The following is a 27,440-nucleotide window of genomic DNA, read 5'->3' on the forward strand; positions in this document are numbered from 1 at the left end:
ATATAAATAAATAAATAAATAAATAAATAATAAAAAACAGTAAGAATCTGCACCTGACTTACTTTTTGAAAATATTACAGTAGACTGAATCCCGGCTTCTCATAACATTACCAAAATATGAACAAATTGATTATGATTTATAGCTTATTAATCCCCAGAGCAGAACTTAATACTTCTCCTGCTCCAGGGTACAGTACTACCTAAGCATCCTCTTTTCCAACTATAGTAGGATCTTTCAATACAAAAAGAGCGGGAATTTTTTATATGGAAGTTGTCCCTAAAAGCAGCGAAGCCTTGGGTTAATTATGTACCTCCTTAATTGCAATATATCCCTCTGTTGTTTCCCAGTCCATCCCTCTATTGTTTCTCAGACTATCCCTGTATTGTTTCTCAGACCATCCCTGTATTGTTTCTCAGACCATCCCTGTATTGTTTCTCAGACTATCCCTCTATTGTTTCTCAGACTATCCCTCTATTGTTTCTCAGACTATCCCTCTATTGTTTCTCAGACTATCCCTCTATTGTTTCTCAGACTATCCCTCTATTGTTTCTCAGACTATCCCTCTATTGTTTCTCAGACTATCCCTCTATTGTTTCTCAGACTATCCCTCTATTGTTTCTCAACCTATCCACCTGTTGTGTCCCAGTCATAAAAAACTGGATCTAAGGAGACCTACTCTAAGTAAACAACCACTACCTCGGTCCAATATACTACAAGGCTTTTTTCAATTTCAATTTGTTGGTTTATGGGATGTATAAGTGAAAACACATCTTATACAGTAGACCCCTGAAAAAACACCATTTGATACAACAATTTTGATATAATGAAGCAACCTAAATTATCAGTAAACTCCCATTGGGTACTGATCTGCAGCCCCAACAGATATGACCCAAAACGTTCCCCCAAAATTATATTTTCCACAAATTGCTTCTAATAATGTGAAATATTAACACAGAAAGATAAATCGTGAACAAGTAGACAATAGGACAAAGGAAGCGTTAGTTTAGATGTGAAAATGGATGCATTAAAGGATTTTGAAAAAGGGGGAACAAGCTGTGGATATCACTAGAGTACTTAGCTCAACTTTAAGCAAAATCTTTATACATCAGCAAAAATAATGAGTATGTGAATAAATGTGAACTAGTGCTGCCCTTTCACTCAGTTGCAACAGTATACTGTAGTACATACCAACAACAATAATTAATGTCTCATGATGTACCACTTCCCCTGACCCAGCCGACATGAGGTCTTCCACACGGACATCCACAACTGCAAGATCATCCTCTTCCTGAAAGCCATAAACGTGTATTCTAAGCAATACTGTTTATTGTAGCAAAATCATCATTCATAAATTATGGTGTGATAAATTTCTGCATCTCTTAATGAAACAATAGGTGTACATAAATAGAACATTAATACAGTAATGTTTTTTATACTGTACAGATACTAATTATGCCAATGTGTTAACCACTCCATACGTAGCCCAATTTCCTGTACAACTTACAGTGCGCAAGTAGGACTGCTTGACAGACTCAGCAAGCATGAGAGTGAAGACAACATCCTCGTCATATTTCATACAACTGTGTACATATTCATATTCCCCCAGGATAGTTTCTCCAGATAAGTAATCATCCACTCCTCGAACCTGTAAGAATTAAATTCCAATAGTAATGAACAAAGAAAGAATGTATCATGACTTTATGATTACATAACAATTAAATTGCTAAACAGAACTGATAAGTGATGATCTTCAGCCTGGTATTCTGCATTATCATACCATTTAGCCTACTCAGTCAGTAGCTGTGTGCAGTTTAGTTACATAAAGGATTTTTGTTAGATTATATGTAAATTGGTTATGTTGAGCTGCACTAATACTGATGACAAGAAGCTTCACATTAAAGAAAAAGTATTCCTTAACTGATAAAACCTTGTATCTAATCCAGAAGGAAGTCATTATCAGTAAGAAGTTGCCAGTATTAATGACAAGTTGATAACCATCTCTCCCTCACTGACTACACCATCACATTACTTGAGGTCACATTAATGTTCACTGCTACCCACACCCTTGACATCCTTCCTAACTCCCCCTTCTAATCTAGCCAGTGGCAGTGACCTCAGTGTCACATGAGGTCATGATCTCACTTATAGAACCACTCAGCTTGGTGGTGGTTCCTTTAAAATGTTGACATTGACTAACTGTGACTTAAGAGGCTAAGGTAGTAACTGAGGTGGATTATCTGCACCTGATTAACAGGTCACTAATCCTGGGATCCAGATGACAAGCGGAACATTTAGGTATTACTGTATACCAGTACAGTAGTCAGCAATGTGTGAATTTTTTTTATTAAATATAATGAAGCTAAGTAAATATAATGCAATGTCTTACAACTGCTTGAACATGTGAAACTGACTGTAATCGGTAACAATTACAGATTACGATTACCCCACGTCTGATCAAGTGTTCATTTATTTTTACCTATAATAATTACATGTACCTCAAGAAACTGCCCCCAGTGGATACTAGCAGGACAGAGGACACTATAGGTAATCATTGAATCATGTTATACTGTTCTATGTAATCCCTGCATTTTATAAAGAAAAAATGTAGCTTACCTTAAGAACATAATCTGCATATTCACCAGGAAGTTCTAAGGTACACACAGAATGCATCACAACATGCTCCACACTCGAGTCCACTACAGGAGAAAGAAGACACCTTTAGTGAAAAGTGAAAAAAACAAAAAATCAATCAATCAAAATAAAGATACTGTACTGTATATCAAAGTAACATCACATAGGCCTAAGATGATAACCAGATACCATAGAAGATTTACCTTATATATATGGCCACAAATTGTACATGTGACCAGGAGGGGGTTTCAGAGGTGCATGTACCCCCTAAGACATAAAAATTTGCATTTATAGCCCTACAACTTAGCTCTGTACACAGGGCCTAGACAATTATTTTACGGTTCACAACACTGTACTGTACCATGTAATACTGACTAAAGAACTCAAAATATTAGTCATTACATTATATCAAACCATAAGGAGCTTATTGTGTTAATTTTTGTGGTTACAGTATTTTGATTGTGTTAACTATTGTGGTTTCATCAAATGTTTGCAGCATTGCAAGAATGAATGCGCAATATGCATAGCATGAATAAAGGTTTTGTTCATGAACTGGTAAATCTCACAAGAGGGGTATCACTTACATATACTGTACTGTACTGTACAAGTAATATGTCCATTAGCTGGAATCCCTCTTAACCGGAACTCTCTGATAGCTGGAATTGAAATTTTCTCCAAAATTTGTTTCCAAAGATGAAATTTTCCATAAAATTCCAGCTTTGGTAAAGATTTTCCAAGGGGCACATTTTCTGGAAAATTCTAAGAAAATTTTCCCAGTACCCGGAAAATTCCGAGGATAGGGGATTTTTTTTTCTGGCTTTGATAGATGAAATAATACATCATTCTGGAAAATTCCAGTGCCCCGAAAATTTCTGGAGATGGGGGATTTCTTTCCGGGTTTGAGATATGATTTAATGTGCAATTTCTGGAACTTCCGAGGAAATATTCCAGGTACTGTACCTGAAAAATTCAGGAAAATTCTGGGGAAGAGGGATTTTTTCCAGCTTTGAGAGAGTTGTCTTGTTACCTGGGAATCTGTCATTCCCAGAAGTGCTCTGCACCAATTGTTCCGGCTAATGGAGATATCACTGTACTGTACTGTACAAATTACTTCATCTTTAGTCAGATATGAAGTGTTGTGTTTTATTAAAGTAATTTCCCATCAAACAAAAATTTTTGCTTACTTTATGCAATGCTTCTTCTTTTAGAGTCACTCACTTAACTCTCATATTTTAGAGGCACTCACCTAGCTCCCATCTTTTAGTCACTCATCTAACTCCCATATTTTAGAGTCAAACAACTCACTCCCATCTTTTAGTTACTCACCTAACTCCCATCTTTTAGAGCAAATCACCTAACTCCCATCTTTTGAGGAAAGCAAGTCATTGTATAGTCAAAAATATCTGTTCAGATTTCATGAGGCCTGACTAAGTCAAATCTGCCAATATTAACAAACTACATCACACTTCCAAGAAATTCAACAATTATGTGGCAATTATTCTGGATATTTATCCTGGTATTTACGCTACCGAGACTATATCAAGCCAGTCCTTGATAAGTTTTACTGTATACTTCATGCAAGGCCTCTCACATTAAAATTGTATCACAGATTCAACAAAGGTTTCAAGTTAATGATCTTGTTTTATAAATTATTAGGTGTATGTATCAGTCATGCTTATGCATCTGAGCTGTCCTAAATCACTGGCAGGTGTAATCAGTGCTTTACCTCAACTGACAAAATTTTTAGACAAGCAAAGTGTAGAAGATTAATGGAGGCATATTATGTAAATGGAGGCTGTACTACATTTCAATTTTTTCATACTGCATTAACATTGGTGTACCATGCTATTAAATTTAAAGCAATAAAATTTAATTTACTGAAAACACTCACAGTTGCAGGTGAAAGTAACAGATTGTACATCCCGGTAGTATACAGACAGCTTAGCACTAAGAGTTGGGTCAACAGTTCCCTCCAAACAGGCACTATGTAGCAGACCTGGGTTCCCAATGTGGTCATTCCAAGTATACTCTCCTGAAATAAAAATGGTACAGTTTATTGCAATGATTAACACTTATACAGTAGTGCTGTTATTGCTTCTTATTTCTGGTGTGAAGTACTATGTATGACAATCTGAATTCTTATCCAAAAATTATATTTGAACTTGTTCATCTCACTTAACCCCAAAATGAACTACCAGCTTTTCCTCATCCAGCAAATATCAATATACAGTACAGTACTTCCCACTGTCCAGCCGAATGAGTAACCAATGAATGAGAATTCGGTTAAATGAGATTATTTTAGGTTATGAATCTTCAGTGAACAAACTTCTATTCAATATACAGTAGAGCAAAATTACAACACCACTTGTGGAGTGGGGTTAGTCGTGCTTTGTCACTAGTTAAGTGGCCAGCTGGGCCAGTGCACCCATACTCTTTTTCTATACACCTGAGGTGAAGTCAGTGGATGGCTGACCACTTTCTTCCCTTATTTCCTTCAAGCTCCCTTTCCTACTAAACTTGTACAGTATATACTAATCCCATCTATGGTACCATAATAATTCTTATGAAGTTTTCTATACTTTAATTATATGCAAGAACTTTGTCTCCCAAAACACTAAAATTTCTATTGACAAATTTCTACTTTGTTCAAATGTCCACACAGAAACACAAAAATTTGAACCTCGACGTGATTTGATGCTGTCCCAGAAAGCTCTTGCTTCATCATCTGCACTGAGTGCTGGGATTTTACGTAGGAATATCTGCTTTGTACTCGACTTTCCATCAAATGCTACTACACCTGAGCGTTTCTGAAAAAAAAAAAGATGTACAGGTATGTTTAAATATTTAAACAGTATTGTACACTCGTATATACAGTACTGTATAGCTTTTGGTATTTCTTAGCAATCACCGTCTACACATATACAATAAATATAATTACTGTTTAAGAAAATATTTGCAAACCAACATTAACCCATAAAAGAGCTCTTGGAAGAAGTGAGGCATTTATAGAAAATATTCTGCCTGTTTGAGTAGACTACACAATAGCAAGTCACTGGGATTGAGCCTAGGATAAGACTGGGTTGTGTTGATAGTGACCAGTGAAGTGGGCCACTATTCTAACAGACCCCAATCTAGCTTAACCTACTGTTTAGGATTGGGGTCAAGATCTAAGAGCCCTAGTCCCAATGGTCAGCAATACCTTATATTCATGAGTTCCCAATGTAACAGAACCCAATCCTAAGAGTTTGGTTAGGTTAGGGTGGGGTCAATTTGACCTGCATCCAGTCTGAAAGGTTCCTTATGCAGAAAGGGTAGAGGGATAGACTTACAAAGGAGGTTATGGTACAGTATTTTACTTTTAGCCAGGGAAAATAGGCAAAGAGAAAGACACATTGAAATGGACAGTGGGAATGCTAATATATACACTACAGAAGACAATGCTCATGGAAGAGAAAGTGAGAGAATTAAAATTGTTGTTTGCTTCAGCTTGAAACAGACGAACACCAATATATTGTATAGTTTTGTGGTCCTCAAAATACACCTAAAGAAAATTTATTCCCAAATGAATACAGCAAATGTCCTGTAATTTTGGAGCAAATAATTTAATGATTTATTAAGGAAAAACTCAAATAAAGTTAACAAATCTAAAATAACAACCAAGGGTAACATCACCCCATTCCAAAATCTCACACCAAAGCAATGGTTCTTTATGAGGTACTATACACTGGGTTGGATACTGCTGATGCGGAGTTCAAATCCAACAACATAAAGTAGCCTAGGGTTATTTCACAAAATGGGGACTGAAAATGCTTGAGAAATAGAAAATCATGACATAAAATACATATACATAATCCAATATGAAATAAGATGTACTCATTAATGAAAAATCAGTACGAGAGATTTTTCAAGAGTGTAACCCTCCCGTAAACCATGGTCTGCCTGCACAGTACATACAAGAATCAATAACCTCGCATGATTTTTGTTTTTAATATATATATATATATATATATATATATATATATATATATATATATATATATATATATATATATATATATATATATATATATATATATATATATATATATATATATATATATATACAGCTAGACCCCGACTTACGACGGGGTTAGGGACCCAAATCCAGGTCGTAAGTCCAAATGGTCGTAAGTCCGACATAGATAAAAAAAAAAATTAATAAAAAAAAATTAATAAAAAATCTACAATGAAATTCAGTACAGTAAAAGTAATAAATAATGAGGAATGGATACAGTGTGAGTGAGCACTTACCTTTAATGTAGTCAGCTGAATGCACATAGGGCCCCCATAATTTTCTAATTATACATGGAGACTACATTAACTGGAAACGTTTCAGTATAGAAAATGCGCAAGGCCATTTGAAAAAAAAAAACAACAACAATCTGGGCGGTAAGTTCCGGGACGGTCGTAAGTCGAAGCAGTCGAAGTCGGGTCTAGCTGTGTGTATATATATATATATATATATATATATATATATATATATATATATATATATATATATATATATATATATATATATATATATATATATATATATATATATATATATATATATATATATATATATATATATATATATATATATATATATATATATATATATAGGGTTATGGTTTAAAATCAAGATAAGCTGGGGAAAATACAATAAGAACTACAGTACAATACAGAAAGTACAATAAGAACTACAGTACAGGAGGTCCCCCGACTTACGAACACCCGCCAATACGAACAGGGTTAAAATTTGAAATTTACAGTACTTGTATTTTATTTATCTGATGACTTATTTTTTACTTTCATTTATTGTATTTTGTCATTCTATTTCTTCTTTTGTCTTAAATTAAGTGATTTTAGATGTATATAAGGACTTAGGCTATGATATAGTGGGATTTTAAACATTGTTTTATAAGCACGGTATGCATATAGCATCTGTTCCGACTTACGTGCAAAACCGACTTACGAACGTCCTCAGGAACGGAACCCATTCGTAACCCTGGCACCCCCTGTAATGCCAAAGTATTGTAGAAACTTTCGGAAATTTAATGGATATGATAGGACTTCAAAATGTGAGAGCCCCAATATTAGAAGTAACAGACCGGCATAAAGATGGACAGACTTATAGAAAAGAACGGACAAACAAATTATATTCTCAGTCTATGGTGAGGACAGGATAAAACTAAAACCATTTTTGCTATATTTACAGTACTGTACAGATATGAGTTTTGTTGCATAGTCTATGAGATAAAAAAGTGAAGCTAAAGCTGTTGTTTATACAGTATTTTGTTTGGATTCCAATAGAGAAACTAAAATAGTACCTCTTTATAATCAGAGGAATCTTTTTTATTGATCATTTTGTTTTCTTTTTTCTCATCGTCTTTGAGAACTGGATTTGTAGACAAGAGTGAAGACACAGCTATGGATGTTGCATCAACCTCATCACGCTCTTTATTTCCATTCCAATCCTCTTCTTCATCTTCACTTATAACAACACTTCCATCATAATAAATCATGTACCAGTGGTTCTCAGATTTTCGAGTCTTGATCTCAAAACCGACATCACTTTCATCATTCTCATCTTCAAGAGAATCACCAATAGTTTCTGTTACATAAAGTTGGTCTAAACTTCCACTACTCTTGCTCTCCAACAATTCATCTTGTTGCTCTACTGCTACAGGGACACATTCACTACTATCAACATCTTCGGGGAAAGAGTAGAAAGTGCTCGTTTTCTTTGCCTTTTTTTTGCCCTTCTGAGTTTTCCCTGAGTTGCCATCTAATTCTTTTTTGCTCCTAGCTAACACCATAACTATCACTTTTATGATACTTCACTGTACAGTACACAAACACTTTAAAATATTATGGATGTATATGCATCCACCTGGTAAGAGCTTTTCATAACTTTACCAAGGGAGTTAAAAGAGTAATAAGACAATACAACACCACAACAAATTGAACTGCCTGTACCTGATAACTCTATCTTTCTCATATCTTTATTACGCCCACTCAGATACAATTGCTAATGTGATATGAAATGAAACAATAATTGATAAGACATTATCTATCACAACTCGAAAGTGTTCACATTATTAATTTACTGGTACAATACAGGGTGATTCTCAAATACATGCAGTAAATTACAGGGACAATTCTTTGGCACAATGTATAGCAGTTTCTTAACTAGTACAGCACTTTAAATAAGTTGAAGTAATAATACAGTAGTGAGGTTGTTGGGAGTGAAACAGCCGTATGTTCTTGTGTAACTTTATGCGCATAACTACTGTACACAATGTGATACAATTGTGTTATTAGAGGAAATGTTCAAAATTTACTGTTAATAACACCTCTGTAACACACTGCGGAATTATGTGCATAAAATTACACAACTTATGGCTGTTTCACTCCAACAACCTCACTATCATTACCTCAACTCCTTTCATGTGTTGTATAGTTAGGAAACCGTTGTATGTGGATTCCGAAAGTTTTTCATATCGACATTATGCCTTATAATTGTCCCAGGAAAACACCCTGATGTGCAGGCTCGCTGGTGTGCGGACACGTCCTGACACCTACCAACCACTGCACCCCCCCCCCCCACCATTGCCTTGTGGAGGACATAAGGCTAGGGGGAGCTCACCCTACACAAAGCCGCAGTTGAGTGACTTGTGTCAAGCAGACTCCGACTAACTGGAGCTCTGACAGTCCCCTTGGTCACCTGAAAGTTATCTTGAGTCCACCCTTGCCACTGGAACTTGGTGATCATGACCAAGCTGGTGGTGGTGGTGGGGTCAATACACTCCCACCATCATGATAAGCCCTTCACCGAGCAGGCAAACTGTTTCAGTATCTCATCTCCATCAACACAACTTTACAGTCCTGTGGCAATGGGATAGGGTGACAGTGACAGGCCGAGGATGTCGCCGGAAGTTACTGGCCCAAGTACTGCACGCAGGTGGCATAGGAGTGATGGTCGTTAGCTGGATGGGGCAAGGAACAGCATCCTCCTCCGGCAGCTTCCTATGCAACTAAGCAGCCCTCTTCAGGGAGCCCCACGACTCACCCCTGACGGGGAAGGGTCGAGAAAAGGAGGCCTAAGAATTGGCTGTTCCGTCAACTCCTGGACAGCTCACATTGGCTGTCGGGGCATCTCGAATTGCGGTGGAAATACACGCAAGTAAAGTACGATTTCCCCTCACAGTAGCGGCTTGAAATGTCCGCACCCTCCTGGGCATCCAAGAGGTAGTGACAAAACCCCGAAGATGTACCACTCCTGTAGTGCACATACTAAAAAGATACAACATCGACATTGCAGCTCTACGTGAAGCGCGCCTCTCTGGCGAGGACTCACTGACAGAAGTGGGAGAAGGCTACACCTTTTCCTGGAAAGGGTACTAAGAGGACCAACGTCGACTGCAAGGTGTGGGATTTGCTGTTCGTAATGCCATCCTGCACAAAGTACCAGAAACTCCGATTGGCTTAACTGAAAGACCGATGTCATGGCGCATCCCTCTAGCTAAAGGGCACTATGCAACCCTTTTCAGCATCTGCGCACCAACATTGGACGCTGACAATCAAGCCAAAAACTCATTTCACGAGTCACTGGACCTTGTTCTCCGCAGGACACCTCAACGACAAAGTCATAATCCTCGGTGACTTAAATGCAAGAATTGGTACAGACTTTCACCTTTGTGAAGGCGCTCTGGGCCACTATGGCATCGGCAACATAAACAACAATGGCCTACGACTCTCCTTGCACTTAGGACACAATCTAGTCGTGACCAATACTTTATTCCAACTTAAAAACAAGCATAAAACCTCCTGGATGCACCCAAGGAAGAAGCACTGACACCTCCTCAACTACATCATTGTAAAGCAATGTGACCAGCGAGAAGTTCTCCAAACCTGGGCCATGAGAGGTGCAGACCGCTTCACCTACCATAACTTAATCCACTCCAAGATGAGGCTCGAAATTCATCCCCAAGTGCCATTACGACCTCCAAACAAAAAACTAGGTTGCAAAGCCCTCAAAAACCCAACAGTAGTTGAAAATTTCCACAGCACACTACCTAAGCATCTGTCTTCCACACCCATAATCGATTTAAGCAGCAACACAATAGACGTAGATAATGCATGGAACAACCTCAGCTTGCCCATATATGTATTAGTGGCCCCTCGGTTAACGAACTCAATCCGTTCCAGAAGGTCGTTCGTTAACCGAAACGTTCGTTAACCGAAACCATTGTTTCAATGGGTTTTTGGGTAATTGGTTCCAGCTCACCGAAAATTTCCTAAATTCAACAAAAATGGTAGAAAGTTCACTTACTTTGAGGTGTGTATGTAGAAGGCTCCTGGATGATGATGATGATGATGGGATTTAGAATGGGGGTGGAGGAGAAGGAAGAAGAGAAGGTATTGGGGTGGAAGAGAAGTCACCCCATGGTGCCATTTCACCCATAAAATTTTAGCTCTCTGGTTTAATTCAAGATTATTTTCTTTAAATCAACACTGTACTGCATTATATATTGTCAATATATAAAATATATTTCAAAATGACCAATAATTTGCTTGGAAACACAGAAAAAAAGCGTTTAGTTGAAGAGAGTCTCAAGCAAGATGTTACCTCCAGTGAAAACAGAGAGAGACTGACGCCTGTTTGCTGTGTTAAGAGGCTGGATGCCGCCCATTAAACTAGTCACTTTACCTTCAATTTTGTTCAATAATTGTTAAAATGACTAAAAAATTGAATATTAAACTTTTAAAATTATTGAATAGTATAAACTTCTTGATATTTACAAAAATAGTAAGGAATTTAAGCCCTAGAACCGATTAATGTATTGGCGGACTGATACTAAAGCTGGTTGCCCGGTCAGTGCAAGCGAAAACATGTTGAGGTCGGTTCGTAAGAAGTTCGTTAAGCGAATTTTTTTTCGTTAACCGAATTGAAGATCCTTATGGAAGGCAGTTGTTAATCGAAATTACGTTAACCGAGGTGTTCGTAAACGAGGGGTCAGTAGTTGCAAAAGACATCCTCGGCACAACCAGATGATGTCACCAGGACTTGTTTGATGAGAACGCTGATGGCATATACAATCTTCTAGTTACCACCAATCTGCTGCACTCAGAGCCAACTGGTGCTCACTCAGGACCAAAGCACAGAGGACTGAGAAACATGGAAAACGAATGGTGGCAAGCCAGAGCTCAAGAAATCCAGAGCTTCGCCAACGAGAACGATCATCAGGGCTTCTACAATGCCATCAAACCCATCCATGGTCCCATCAAGCGCAACACCAATCCAGTGAGATCACTTGGCTGTGAAATCCTTAAGAACAAACAGTAAATCCTGGATCGATGGTTGGATCACTTTGGTAGACTTCTCAACCAACATACTAGATACTATCCCAGAGTTGCCCCCGGCGGTAGAACTCGATGCAGCACCTGAGTTCTCCCAGACTCTATGGGCTGTCAAGGGCCTCAAAAACAACAAAAGTGCTGGGCCAGACGGCCTGCCTTCAGAAATCTTTAAGAGTGGAGGCTACCTTCTCCTCCACCAACTTATTCTTGTCATCTGGTCTACCAAGAGCGTCCCCAAAGAATGGCGGAACTCAAGCATCATCGCAATCTACAAGAAAAAAAGGTGACTGTTCCATCTGTGGTAACAGCCAAAGGATATCTCTCTTGGCTGTGGCAGGCAAAGTACTTGCCAGAATTATGCTCTGCAGCTTAGCCCAACACATCACTGAGTCCACTCTACCCGAGACGCAATGTGGCTTCCGTAAAGATCGCAGCGCAACTGATAATAATCTTTACAGTATGTCAACTACAAGAAAAATGCCATGAACAGAACCATGACCTCTACATAGTTTTCAATGACTTAGCAAAAATTTCTTAAAATCCTCAACAGCTTCCATGAGGACATGCAAGCATGTTTACTTGCAGGAGGCTCAAAGTCCAAACCCTTTAGCGTTGAGGTCAGTGTGAAACAGGTGCATTCTGGCCCCAGTCATCTTCAATCTCTACCTTACAGCAGTGACCCTGGTCAGCCGTAACTCCATGAACGACGATGACGGCGTAAAGATCCAATTCTGTTTAGACGGCAACCTGTTCAACCTCCGCCACCTCCAGGCAATAACAAAATCTTCAACCTACCACCTCCTGGAGCTCACTCCCCAAAAGGTCTCCAACACAGTCTCACGGTTGTCTCCGCAATATGTCAGGCTATTGGACTAAAAATGAACATCCAAAAAACAGAGATAATTGCTCAACACAGAGGTGCAGACCTACCACCTGTCAAACAAGTAGAACATTTTACCTACCTCGGTAGTGTTCTTACTGTATATCATTTGAAGCTTGCTGAGAAATAGGGGGGAAAATGCAATATTAAAAGCATTACAATAGGACTGCATCAACTCACTGTATGCTTTCAAGGCATTTATTTTGTCAAATCATAGTAATAATAGTACGGTACAGTACAGTAATAGCTGGGAATGCTGTACAGGTGCCTTAGCAACTTCACTCCTGAGCAATTGCTTCAAGTTTATAAGGGATTCATTTGTCCTAACTTGGAGTACTGCTCTCATATCTGGGGTGGCCCCTCTTCTGTCCAACTGTTAGATCGGGTGGAATCAAAGGCATTTCGTCTTATTGACTCTCCTCCTTTAGTTGATAATCTGTCTTCCCTTTCTCTTCGCTGCAATGTTGCTTCACTCTCTTTCTCTTTTACAGGTACTTTAACGGGCAATGTTTGGTGAATCTGGCATCCTGTGTACCGCCGGCAAGGCTGTGGGCTCGTTACACTCATCTTGCCCACCTGTGCCCACCGTTTCTCTGTGGATGTCGATCACACTAGAATAACCTGTTATAGTACATCCTTCTTTCCTCACACAGTCAAACTGTGGAATGCTTTGCCTTCTTCTGTGTTTCCATACTCATACAATCTGTCTCACTTAAAAAAACCTGGTTTTCTGGCATCTTCGTAGTGTAGATTAATATAATCTTTTTCTTTTCTATTTTTAATTTGTTTTTACCCTTTATTTTTTTGCCACCTAGGCCCCGTTGTGGGTCAATGACCTGTGCCTGGGTGGGCTATTATTCCCCTTAACAAAAAAAACAAAAAAAACAAAAAAACAAAAAAAGGATCCAGGGCAAACTTATGTAATATTATTTGCACCCTTCAAAAATAACAAACAAATCATTCACAGTGGCACCACATTTAACAAGTACACCATAAGTACGATCAATGAGAAAATGCACAATACACAAAGTAAAAAAAAAAATAATAATAATAATAAATAAAATTGATTCATAAATACAAGAATGGCTTACCTTTTCCATGTGTTTCTTTTGCATTCTGGGACTTGTCACAGTTTTGCGTAATACTGCTTCGGGCTCTCTAGCACTTGTCCGAGGAGGTAGTGGCGGTGGAATGTCGAACGTTTCTCCGCCAACTGCTCCAGGACTCACTAAACCATCATATATGTCATATACAGGATCTGACCTAGTGCTACTTGCACCAGGATGCATGTATTCAAAGGGGTCAACTTGTTCATAATAACTCATTTCATCATCACCGAGCACTTTGGGCATCTTATACTGAAGCAATTCATGAGCCTCTTTACTAATTGGTACACCAGCAGTAGAAATACTTTCACTAACTCCTGTGCTGGTACAAGAAGTTACAGATTTTCTTCTTAGCTCCTCCTCCTCTTCTTTGGCTTTTAACAGTATGGGATCAAATACATCTAAGAGACTGGTTCTTGTTGCTACACTATCTGAAGAATCTTTTAATAGTGAACCTCGCCCTAAGTCTATGAGATCATCATCTTTGGGTGTGCTAGCCTTAGTTCTGACAAGTTCCAATGTGGGTGTCCCTGTAGTTGTTGGAGACTCTGCTGGACTACTTGATGCACTCTGAGTCACAGACAATTGACTAACTAAAGCACTCATTCGGTGACTCTCCATTACTGGGCATCTTAGGGGTAGCGGTGGAGCAGACTGAGAACCAGAAAGTGCTTGGGATGATGGTACTAACTGACTTGGGAAGTTGGTAAAACTGAGGCTACTAGATGCAGTTTGTGACTGAGAGAAAGCTGGTCTGTAAGGAACTGCAGTAGATGCTGAACTATAACTAGGGTATGATGTCCCATTCTGAGTGATTGCCGACCAGTGTGATCCAGTGAAAACCTGATATGTAGACAAACTTGATGATGGCCGTTGAGATGTTTGTTGAGAATTGTATGATTGTCTAAATGTACTTGACATGCTGTATGTTCCCTGAGAAGATGAAACTGGAACCACTGCACTCTGATTAGCATTGATATTATGGAGGAGTTCAAGAATATCATTCTTTGGTTTCTCTGGGCTGTGAAATGACATAAGATCTTGCTGACCTCCTCCATCTCTACAACTCTTATTTGATTCATTTACTAATGCTGTTTGACTGGTCTTGGCTGCATCTGCCTCAGGAGCGATACTTGAAGCACTATATGAAACTGATCTGGGCTTGGTTATAGTTTGTGTTTGACTGAGGAGATTCACTGGCGGAGTCTGTGACAAGCTAATGGTACGAGGTTTGGGTACTGGCTGGTTAGTGACTGAATTTGGACGAGGTCTAGGCTTTACTTCTCCCGTCCTTGAATTTCCTTTTTCAGTGGGTGTCTGAGACCTTGGTCGATCTGAAATACCAGAAACACAGTAGTTTAAAACATGAGAAGTTATATACCATAATACAGTAGCAGTTCAGGAAGGGGGTGTCTGCCCCACTTTAAAAGGAAAAAAGTTTTACATTTGTACATGAAGTCAATTGTATATGAAAAAGTACATGTATACTAGCCTGTGGCCCCATAACCACACCTCAATCATTTATCAAAGATGTCACTGACACATTTATTTTTTTATTTTTTTTATACAGGGATTAGCCCACCCAGGCACAGCTCACTGACCCACATCAGGGCCTGACGGGGGGACAAAATGTAATAATAATAATAATAATAATAATAATAATAATAATAATAATAATAATAATAATAATAATAATAGCAAAGACATACAAAAATTATCAATAGTGAGAAACAGTATATATATATATATATATATATATATATATATATATATATATATATATATATATATATATATATATATATATATATATATATATATATATATATATATATATATATATATATGCTGATAGGAAAGAAGAAAACACGAAGTTCCCAATGTAATTCACATCTTCAGGGTTATCAGCATATACCTAGATCATGCACCTACATGCATATATATATATATATATATATATATATATATATATATATATATATATATATATATATATATATATATATATATATATATATATATATATATATATATATATATATATATATATATAATTAATAGTGAGAAATAGTATATATATGGGTCTACCATAAGACAACACATTATGCTCCCAATATCTTCCCAGGCAGTAGAACCTCCCTGTTTGGTAGCTGCCTATTACCTAGCAGATATGTAAACCCCCATATCAGCACCCAGTTATGATAATTATTTAATGGGGATGGAAAGTGTGATATGTAATGTCTCAAGGACAGCTGGAACCCTACTGGACTGACCTGGGCTGAGCCGCATGACCTGACACATATGTCTGTAAGAAAACATCTGTACAGTACTAACACATTGAGTACTATCTTACTCGTAAGGTCATCCTCCCTCATGCATGGGGCTAGTTATGACCTGTACTGTATACTATTTATTTTCATTTGTGCACACAAAGTCTCATGTGTATATCACATTATTATATAGCTTCAGAAACATGTACTACAGTATTTTTGTCTGGCACTGTATTATCTTTTAACAATAGTCATTTGATGGAGAAGCAGGTTTATGCCACGACTTCATAAAACTTTTCCCTCCACTGAGAACAACTGGAATACTTTACCCTCACAACCTTGAAATTCCTGCCACAGCTGTAAGGGTGCTGTCATCAGCGAGCAACACAGGAAATAGTGGATGTACTGTATGTACACTCAGTAAAAAAAGTATCTTTCAGGAATGGTCCGATGAATTTGGACCTGAACATTATGATTGGTGAATAACAGTATGCCTCCTGAGCATTGACCAAAAACCTTCGTTTGTGGTGTCATTTTGTTTTGCACATGAATTGTAAAGAGTTTTTTTACCGAGTGTACACTCACTCTTTTGCTGTTCCACAAACCCCTAGATTCAGACTCATGAATCCAAAGCATTTATTAACAGAATTACAAATTGGTGTCTTCTTCTTTGGGTTTACGAGTCTGATTATTTGGGTTCATGGGGAAGCAGAAGAGGCAACAGGACTACTGTCTGCAACATATGCTCAGCTGTCTCCCACGCAGTAAGTATCTCCGGGGTTGGAGGTTAATTTCATTGAGATATTGCCATTTTTATGTTACAGCTTACATACACATACAGTAGGGTCTCTGAGTACATGAGGGTTATGTTCCTGGAATAACCACATAAGCACAAAATTCAAGCATACTGTATTCAGGTCTTTCTTATATACAGTAAACCCTCGAAAGTCTGGACCTCATAATTCTGGATTTCAGATAGTCCGGACCCTTTCAGGGCAAGATAACATTTGTCCAAAACCTTAAATATTTGTCATTTGAAATTCCTGCTGCAAGCAGTCATTTAAAATTGTCTCCAGCAATCAATCCCTTGGCCTCTTTCCTCCTCTCAGACCCGTGACTAAGCAGTTAATTCCCCCACTCTTAAAATGCACTTGCCCATAATGCAGTGTGGTGATTGGTTAGCTTTATAGCTAACCAAATAAATTACCTTTTATAAAATGAATTACCTTGTTTATTATTAAAATATATAATGTACTGTACAGTATTTTCTTTCATGGGATACTGTACAGTGGTCTAATCAGATTTGATATAGGCCTAATGAGAGCTAATAGGTACAAGAGATGACACTTGTGTAAACTTGCTGGTGGGGGGGGGGGGATTGACCTTGCCGTGATTGCCAGTTTGTTTTAATTTATTCATTACAGTGGTCCCTCGATTAACAAACACAATTGGTTCCACAGAATCAGTTGTAAACCGAAATTTTCGTTAACTGAATCTATTATTTCAATGGGATATTGGGTAATTGGTTCCAACTCACAAAAAAAGTACATACAAAGTACTGTATAGAATTGTACTGTATAGTACTGTATAGTAATAGAATTAGCAAAACATTAAATATAAACTAAATACAGTACTGTACTGTACAATAATAAATAAAAAACAATAGAGCACTGTATTTTAATTTACCGGTACTTTAAGGTGTGTACGTCGTATTCCCGGCAGCTTTGTTTACATATCACACAGCTGATTGTAGAGGCAGTCGATGATGAAATGCCATATTCTTTACAGATTGCATTGGTTCTAATGCCTTCATGTTTTATAATAATTTCTGCACTGTATATTATCAATATGTTAATTAAATTTCAGAATGACCTATAATTTTAATGTAAAAATATTCAAGAGACTAACAAAGTCGATATTCACTCCACTGTAAACAAAGTTAAACTGAGAAGCGTTGTTGGGTAATTCGATCAGCTGATGGGCGCACAAAAACTGTTCCCTGTACTGTATATATTATCAATATGTTAACTAAATTTCAGAATTACCAATAATTTTAATATAAAAAATGCAAAAATATTCAAGAGCACAACTTTCTTGATATTTATTCCACTGGAAACGAATGTAAACATAGAACCAATTACTGTATTGGCGGACTAGCCAATCAGCTGATGCACACAACAAAGCGTGTTTCTCATAAGGCTGTCGTTAATCGAAGTTTTGTTCGTTAATGGAACTGAAAATCCTTATGGGAGATAATTCGTTAACTGAAATTTCGTTAATTGAACCATTCGTTAATCGAGGGACCACTGTATTATATTCTCGTATGATCAGCCTATTATGGTGTATGTTTCATCATAAATGATATAACACACAGTATTAAATTCTAGAAAAATTTGATATATAATTAGTACTATACAGTAATTTGACTTCAAATTAAAGGGAAAATGCAAAAGAAAACACACATGACATTTATTGCCAATAAAAATAAAAATTTAAGAGCCACTGAGGGGGGGGGGAGGTTAATGAGTGGCTTCATAGTACAGTGGCCCCCAGACCCCCCCCAAAAAATAAAATTAAATAAATAAATAAATAATAAATAAAAAATTGGTAAAGGTCCAGACAATCAGCAAGTCCAAATTCCTTTTCCCCCCAAATTGTCCAGATTTTCAAGGGTTTACTAGACGTATAACCCCCTTTTTTATAATAAGGTAAATGATGCGTAACTTCAGAGTTCAATACTCCACTCTTTAGTGAGTCCAATATCTTGACTTTTTTTCAAAAGTTCTCACAGTATAAATGCGCTTTTTTCTCACTGTCGCCACCACTGCCACTAATTTCCTCGTATGGGCCAGGATAGTGGTTAAATTCACCAGTAGAGAAAAATGTTACCATCTAGAATGCCTGGAGGATGTTCGCAGAACCAGTGAGAGAGAGAGAAGGATGCCCGAGTTATGTTATGGTTATTTTTCAACTCATAATTTTGGGTAGATGGTATATGTAATTTTTTTTTCACTCAGTTACATGCACACACAATCTTTCATATAGAATGAGCAAAAAAATATATAAAATAAAATAAAAATAAAATAATTACCATGGGGTCAAAAACAAAGGGAATAAACATTTCTTCGTGCAAGCTGTGACCTATGTTATAGTAGTCATTTTTAAACTCATAAATTCTGGTAGATATACGTGGGGAATCTTGGCTGTTTGCTGAATCCAGTGTCCTGTGTGTAGTGAAATGATTGACAAATGGTAATGCAGTATTTTTTTGGTTATTAGTAGTATTTTTATTTATTTCTCACATCTACTGGTACAGTATAAGTGAATAAGACCCTACAGAACAAACCCTCATCCTCATTCTTTATATAGAGGAGGCCTGAGCATATTGTATGGTACTTAAAAAATAAACAATCTACAACTTCACAAAAATGAGTCACCTTGTAGTCCATCGTCTTTTAAGGAGGCAGATCTTTGGGACTGTGACCGCCCAAGCTTCTCTCTCCTGATCCGCTCATACTCTTTGTTTTCTTCTTCTAATGCTTTGGCAATATCTTGTTCAGTGTACCGGCTCCCAGTCACAGACCTAAGCTTTGGTGGCAATGGAGGTGGTTCATCCCCCATTGTGACATATATACTGCAAAATTATAGCATCTGAAAACAAAGCAAGAAAAATACTTATTATCACAAGCAAATTACACGAACAAAAAAAAAATTATTATTCATCGAAATATCTATTACACGGTTGCCACAGAAATTTTAGAAGTAAATTCTCTGACTTTCCCTGACTGAATTCTGATAAATTCACCAACTACTTAAAGGAGACAAAATAAGTTTGAGTTGATAATTTGTATGAATCTGAGGCAGGATATGGTGATCACACACTGGAGGATGTATTCTCCCACATTCTGGGACTTGTCATTTGGGGTTTTGGCCATGGGAAGATCTTTCAGTTTCCAACTGAAGAGTTAATCCCAATGGAACACTACCAACCATTGCTAACATATAATTCAACAACCAATTTTATCATGAAATGTGACCACTGCCCTGTAACAAAACAAATGACCAAAACTGAATAAAACTAAATTGATGCCTTTGGTTAAGATAGGAAGAAAATAATGTGTTGAAGATTTAGAGAAAATATATAAAAAAGTGGTAAGGTTTAAGGAATTTTGGCTCAACCAGATCACTGCATCCTTAAGGATGGCCCATTGAGTGTAAAAACTTAAGTGATCTGATAAAACTAAACTTGTACAGTACAGAAATAATGTAAGGATTTAAGGCCTCCACCTCCCCTTACAGCCTCCATTCTTCACCCAACGAACATTTGTTTGTTTGTTTGTTATCAGTTTATTACATGAACTCAACAAACAATAGTTCACAATTGAATACTGTACAAGATAAAAAATAAATATACTCTGCAAAAAATAATAATTCATAAGTGAACACTTTAGGTATGAAAAATGTGCAAAAATAAATAAAATTCTCAAGTGAACACTGTAGCCTGTGATATAGATAGATATATATATATAGATATATATATATATATATATATATATATATATATATATATATATATATATATATATATATATATATATATATATATATATATATATATATATATATATATATATATATATATATATATATATATATATATATATATATATATAACATTAATGAAGAAGCAAATTTGGTCTATAAATACACTCAATGCAGTACGGTTCAGTACTTTAACTGACAAAGAAGCAAGGTATGATAGGCTGTTAGAATTCAATACGATGTAGCTGGGCAATATGCATTGCAATTTTTTCAACAGATCTTCAAGTTTTACAATTTTTGCAACTCTATCTTCCAAAACACCTTTAATTTTTAAGGACCTTTTATGTAATGCATTGGACTCGACAAGTATTAAGTGTAGTATTGACAGTTTTCTTTCTTTTTTAGCTTTTGTGCTAAATCATCAGACTTTCTAACTATATAAATACATTTTCTCATTTAAGCTTCATTTTCTTTTCTGCATTCATTTCTTTTTTTTGTCAAGACTTTTCAGTTTCAACACTCATTTTTGTGCATACAGTATTTCTCTTTTCACTTAAATAGATTTTACATTTTATCCTAGCCCTACTGCAATATTTCCACATTTCTTAAGTAGCAGTCACCTTTGACATGTTGCCTTTCTCTTCAGCTAAAATGTTTGAAACCCCATCACAGATCATTCTTTTGTGCCACTACAGTTTGCTCCAACATGTGAGCTTCAACTGCATCTTTATTGATGCTAAAACCCCCATTCATCTGATAGGGTAATAATCATCTTAAAGAACTCCCATAGTTTACATACCGGTATTCAGTTTTCTCCGCAATAATACCCGGGATACCTGTGGTGTTTGGTAGGGTCACACTGGATAACACCCTTCTCATGTGTGTCCGGGCCGAGGCTCGAACCCATGACATAATGGTGAGAGTTATGCGCCCTACTTTTCTAAATATACAATATTTCCCAGGACCTGCCACTAAATTCCCCCACTTTCCCTGACCTGTGGCAGCCCTGCATTACCCCAAAATTCAAACCAAATTTACTTTTGTACATTGTGAAAGCAAAGTCTGACCTTGCAACTGACTGAAAACATTACAATTACTGTAGTATTCATTTTTTAATACTTACCTTCTTAGCAGTCCCTGATACTGGCAAAGTAGATGTAATAATTGTCGTTGAAGAAGAGGATTGATAGCCAGGAATTAAAAGCATATATGGGCATGAACAGCAAAATTCGTTCTATCCATCTCTGCTCTGTTGGGCTGCTGCAGTATAGAAGGTGTTGATATATCTGAAATAGAAAGTCCTGTCAACACTATAGTTAGCAGAGACTGTACAGTAAAGTACAGTAAGTATACCTATGTAATACATCATTAGGTACAGTACATACATCTAAAGAAGCAATGAGAGATGATGTCTTGTAGCTTATCAATAAACTATGACAATATTGTAAGACAATATTTTGTGTGTGAAAGACTAACAATCTAACAAACAAACAGAGAGAGAAACAAACACACAAACAAAAACAGACAGGCAGACAAATACAAGCAGGCAGGCAAAGAGACAAATAGACAAACAAACACAGACATATATGTACTGTAGACAGAGACTGACTGGGACAGACAGACACACTTAATATTACCTCTCTAATTGTAAAACTCCTTCCATATAACACCCCTAGATACATAATTGTCAGGACAGTAGGTGTAATCGAACAGTCACAGTCTCTGTGACTCACCAACCTCCTTCTCTCCCGCCCTCCTCCGCTTCCGCCATACTCCTCCACTCCCGCCATACTCCTCCACTCCCGCCATACTCCTCCTCTGCTTCACTACCCACCACACACTCCCTCTACCACCTCCGCCCATAGGTGAGTACCAACAGTGGCGGCTCGTGAAAAATAAAATGGAGGGACTGCAAGCCTCACACCGAGTCCCCACCAAACAATAAGCATGGAAAGCAGAATAAAGTATTTGCCTCGTCACAGCCACAGAGCCATTCACATTTCTGATAAACACTGATGTTAAACTGGCGTGTATATTCTTTGTTCCTGCTTGTACTGTTCTGAAATTCCATGCTTATTGTTTGGTGGGGACTCGGTGTGAGGCTTGCAGTCCCTCCATTTTATTTTTCACGAGCCGCCACTGAGTACCAATACAAACTTAGTAGTTGTATATGTATGCACTATTTTCTATAGAAATGGCAATGATTTTCTGTATATGTAATGTATTTCATGGGGCAAAGGGAGGCTCAGGAACGTAACTCCCGTATTTTATCTACTGTATTTCTTATGGGGCAAATTGATCAGCTTAACGTTGTTTCGTATAACGCCGCGTTTTTAGGAATGTAACCCCGACATTAAGCGAGGCCTTACTGTATTGATAGACAATGCACCAAGCACCCAGAAAGTTTACAGTTTAGCCATCCAGGTGTAGAGGTGGTGTTCCTACCCCCTAACACCACTGCTCCTATCCAGCCTCTCGATCAGGGTGTAATACATACCTTCAAGGAATATTATACATGCCACTCTTTTGGTCATATCCTTAGTGCCATGGATGAAGACCCTGACCTTGATGTTAGCAAGTGTCGGAAGGAGTACAGCATTGTGGACTGCATTACCAACATCAGTGAAGCATTCAATGAACTCAAACCAGAGACAGTGAATGCTTGTTAGCGCACCGTACGGCCTGAGTGTGTGAATAACTACAAGGAAATGTTTAAAGACCTCAATGCTAAGAGAAAACAACTACCATTCACCATGTTTTTTCAAGAAAGAACCAGCTACTACCGCTGCCACTCCACCCCGGTCCGGCTAATTACCCAAATGTACCCAAATGTAGCCGCAATGAAGTCAAATAATGGTCCTACATGAATAAATCGGACTGCTAATCACTTCTCAACTAGTATTTGGTGTCAGAAAGTCACAAAAAATTGGAAAACTTACTTTAATCTGAGTTAATAGATCGCGTGCATGTACCGAGGGAGCGAGGAATTACCCAAATGTAGCCAAATGTAGCCGTAATGAATTCAAATGATGGTCGTACAAGCGTAATTCAGGCTGTGAATCACTTCTCGATTATTATTTGGTGTCATAAAGTCAAAAAAAAATTGGTAAACTTAATCTAATCTGAGTTGTGTTAGGTTAGGTTAGGTTAGGTACATGCACTTGATCTATTAACTCGGATTAAATTAAGTTTACCAATTTTTTGTGACTTCGTGACACCAAATACTAGTCGAGGTTAGGTTAGGTTAGGTTAGGTTAGGTACATGCACTCGATCTATTAACTCGGATTAAATTAAGTTTACCAATTTTTTGTGACTTCGTGACACCAAATACTAGTCGAGGTTAGGTTAGGTTAGGTTAGGTTACGCCCCGGGGACCCCCGGCATATTGAACAGAAAGTACTTATTTTGATATCTGGCACCAATGAAAACAACTTTGTTGAAGCTTCAGTGTAAATTTACATTTTTTGTAGACGTGAGAGTACACTCGGACCGAGCGAAAACAAACAGCAGACAACAACACAAGCAGGCAACATAGAATTTTTTTTAGGAATACAGTAGAACAGTAATGGCAAATATTAATTTCTTCGCGTATAAAGCACGTAGATGTCATTTTACTGTCACATGATCAGTTTTTCAAGAGTTTTACCCTGCAATTTTCTTCTTCATTCATACCCTACCCACTACAGGTGATTTATGATCATAGAGAAAAACAAAAAATAAAGAAGTAAATACAGCTCCTCCCTGACTTACGACCTACTCGACTTACGACCACCCGCACTTACGACCTGCCTCAGTCATACCAAAATTTTGTCAAATTACGTATTTTTTAGTTCCAATGTCAGAGTCAGTACACAGACAAAATTTTCATTTGAAATTCACTTTAAAATGGCTGGCAAACTTAAAAGTGAGTTTTGTGGTGTTGAGAAGAAAAAGAGACACCCATTTTAGATTTTCTAAGTATTATTTAAGCATTTTCGACTTACGACCTGGATTTGGGTCCCTAACCCCGTCGTAAGTCGAGGAGGAGCTGTACTTACAAAAAAAATAAATAAATAAATAACTTTTATTACTTACTATCATCCAAAGAGCATCTGTGGAAAACATGAATGAAATCAAACAACTCCTCCTGGTGTTAGCCATATGCTCCAGTGGTGTATTACCAAATATACAACTGAACTACAAGTACTACTGTAAAAGGTAGCTGTATCTGATTCTAACAGGAATGAACCACTGAGTGATGTACAATATATCACTCTTACTAAAATGAGACCTTGTTCATCATCATCATCAATGTTTTACTTTTACTTTTTATCCTCTTCACCACTGATAGGCTAGTCAGCTGCTTGGGCGATCGGTCACGTCTCTGTTATGCCCTGTTGGCAAATACTGGGCATGCACTGGCTCCTGAATGTCACTGAACCTGCTCCAGTGCTTATCAAGTCTGGTCTTGAAAGACCTCACACTCAGTGCCGTCACAACACTCTCTGACAGATTATTCCAAGAGTTCACAACTCTCACTCCAAAAAAGTTACCCCTCACAGTTTTCTGGGCTTGCGGCTTCTTCAACTTTGAGCTATGACCTCTTTGAGATGTTTATACACCTCAATTACGTCCCCCCTTGCCCGCCTGTAGTATAAGCTAGGCAATTTCAGGTGCTCTAATCTCTCAGGGTAACTGAGGTGCCGAAGTACAAGCACCGGTCTGGTGGCCCTCCTTTGGACATTTTCCATACCTGTGCAGGTTAATCAATATTGCATGATGGCAGCTGTTGGGTAAAATCAGAATGTGATGTCCCCCAACCATGCTCACCACCACAAACCCAGGGCACCAGTCCAGAAAATGGACCAGAAACTAAGAGATGACTATAGCTCTGGTGACCCACTTGTCACATGCACAGAGGACATGATTTGCATGAAGCTTCCTAACTTCAGTGTCTATGAATCCATGCATCCAATTGTTTGTTGCATTTACGAATTGTGCTCTGGCTGCATCACAAAATTACACATGTGAATCCAATGTTTGATTTTGATGAGATAAAATGTCATTTCTGTCTAATTCCTGCATAAAATTTTGAAGGTAAAATTCTTATGAAATATGGGATATACTATAAAAGATAAGTCTTAAACTCAATTAATAAAATAATTTTTAAAAGAACATATCATAGCTCAAGTCATATTATTTTTACAGGAATAGAACCAAAAAATGGTGACATTAAATGATACTTCCTAAACTTTATTTAAAAACTGACATTATAATACTTCTTCCATTTTTTTTAACCAGATTCATTGTAATCATATAATAAAAACTGATATATATATAATAAAAATTCAGATACAGTATACAGTGATGAGGAACATAACTTATCACTAATTCTTGAGAACCCTAAAGTAAGTTGATTACCCAAAGCCTATCTTTTCTAGCTTTAATGAAACTGGGACTTCTCTCCTACTCTTAGATAGAGAAATAACTCAGCAGAACTAATTATGAAGTTTCAGGCTGAAACTTTCAGCTCCAAAACACCAAAATAAAGTTAAAATTTTTAGCGTATGTCACTTTTACACACAGTTATAATGATATGCCCTAACGTAATTTATCTAAATTTCATAGGGTTTGCAATTAATTATTCTCTTAGCTTTAGCTTCGAGAAAAATATATATATACAAAAGTTTCAAAGCAGTAGGTGTCAGTACTTGTTTCCTACCACCTGACACCGTTTACATTTATTTCGAATACAATACTTACTACTACGAATGGCCAGGGATTATTTATAGTGCTTAAATCATTACACCAACAGTCAAAGCATTACTGTTAGAGTGTGGCTCTTCTGTCAACAAGTGCTAGGGATATAGGGAGTAATAGCACAGGAAGCACTGTGGTCCTCCAGCAGGGCTCACTATCACTGTTCTCCTCTTGTTTACATCCTCCCTGCACCATAGAAAACCTCTCATGCCTAACCTTAATATTATCAATAGTTTATTTCGTATTTCACTGACGACCTAGTATTTCTTATAATGTATTACTGTACGTTAACCCTCACCGGGCTCGTTCTTATCACGTAAAATATTTAATCTTTGAAAGTCATTATACTATAAGCTGGTTCAAATTTGACGACTGTTTCACAATTACTGTTGGACTAGCAGTTTGCTTCAATTATGTACTTATAATTTTACTTTATCCTCTTCGTCATTGGTCAGATCTCTCGTCAGTTCGATGGTCGAATGGGTAGATCATTTCTGTTTCGCAATGTTGGCATGGGCAAGAGTAACTCACATGAAAGAATGAAGGTTTAATAGCAGTTAGAAGGGAAATTCGAGGGAACGTCCTGGTGTAAATTAGATACTTACTTCATGACTATTGACCGCAAACAGTGTGTGGTAATTAATGGCAAGCAATCGTCATTTATGTCCGTGACGAGTTGGATATCCCAGGGTAGTTTGTGGTGATGAATGGCAAGGAATCGTAAAGTGTACCCGTGGCAAGTGGGGTGCCGCATCTGGCAGGGCAGTACAGTATATATTGGGACCGTTGTTGTTCGTTACTTTATAAATGATATGCCAGACTTCCTCTTTTTACTTTATCTTTTCCGCCACTGATTAGCCTGTAGTGGATTTCTCCCCTACAAACG

At 37.5% G+C, this 27,440-nt stretch overlaps 1 protein-coding gene across 4 annotated transcripts in view; it reads right to left on the minus strand.

Annotated features, from left to right (window-relative positions):
* The window catches only part of LOC121872594 (phosphatidylinositol 4-phosphate 3-kinase C2 domain-containing subunit alpha-like), a 73,368-nt gene extending 46,644 nt beyond the window's left edge, over positions 1–26,724 (minus strand). The window contains exons 1-11 of one of the 4 annotated variants that reach the window (XM_042375441.1): positions 26,558–26,724; positions 24,890–24,906; positions 21,938–22,100; positions 19,710–19,923; positions 13,988–15,336; positions 7,612–7,671; positions 5,313–5,439; positions 4,524–4,664; positions 2,615–2,697; positions 1,506–1,646; positions 1,190–1,289 (exon numbers count right to left, since the gene is read on the minus strand). In XM_042375441.1, the coding sequence (XP_042231375.1) occupies positions 1,190–1,289; positions 1,506–1,646; positions 2,615–2,697; positions 4,524–4,664; positions 5,313–5,439; positions 7,612–7,671; positions 13,988–15,336; positions 19,710–19,893 (2,185 nt within the window). In that variant the 5' untranslated portion in view covers positions 19,894–19,923; positions 21,938–22,100; positions 24,890–24,906; positions 26,558–26,724. Of the gene's footprint in view, positions 1–1,189; positions 1,290–1,505; positions 1,647–2,614; positions 2,698–4,523; positions 4,665–5,312; positions 5,440–7,611; positions 7,672–7,983; positions 8,574–13,987; positions 15,337–19,709; positions 19,924–21,937; positions 22,101–24,889; positions 24,907–26,557 lie in introns of those variants that run through there. The other 3 variants (XM_042375440.1, XM_042375442.1, XM_042375443.1) reach the window with 3 other exon arrangements.
* Positions 26,725–27,440: the final 716 nt, after the last annotated feature.

This window comes from Homarus americanus, unplaced genomic scaffold, assembly GCF_018991925.1.
Source record: "Homarus americanus isolate GMGI-L3 unplaced genomic scaffold, GMGI_Hamer_2.0 scaffold39155, whole genome shotgun sequence".
Lineage (NCBI taxonomy): Eukaryota > Metazoa > Arthropoda > Malacostraca > Decapoda > Nephropidae > Homarus > Homarus americanus.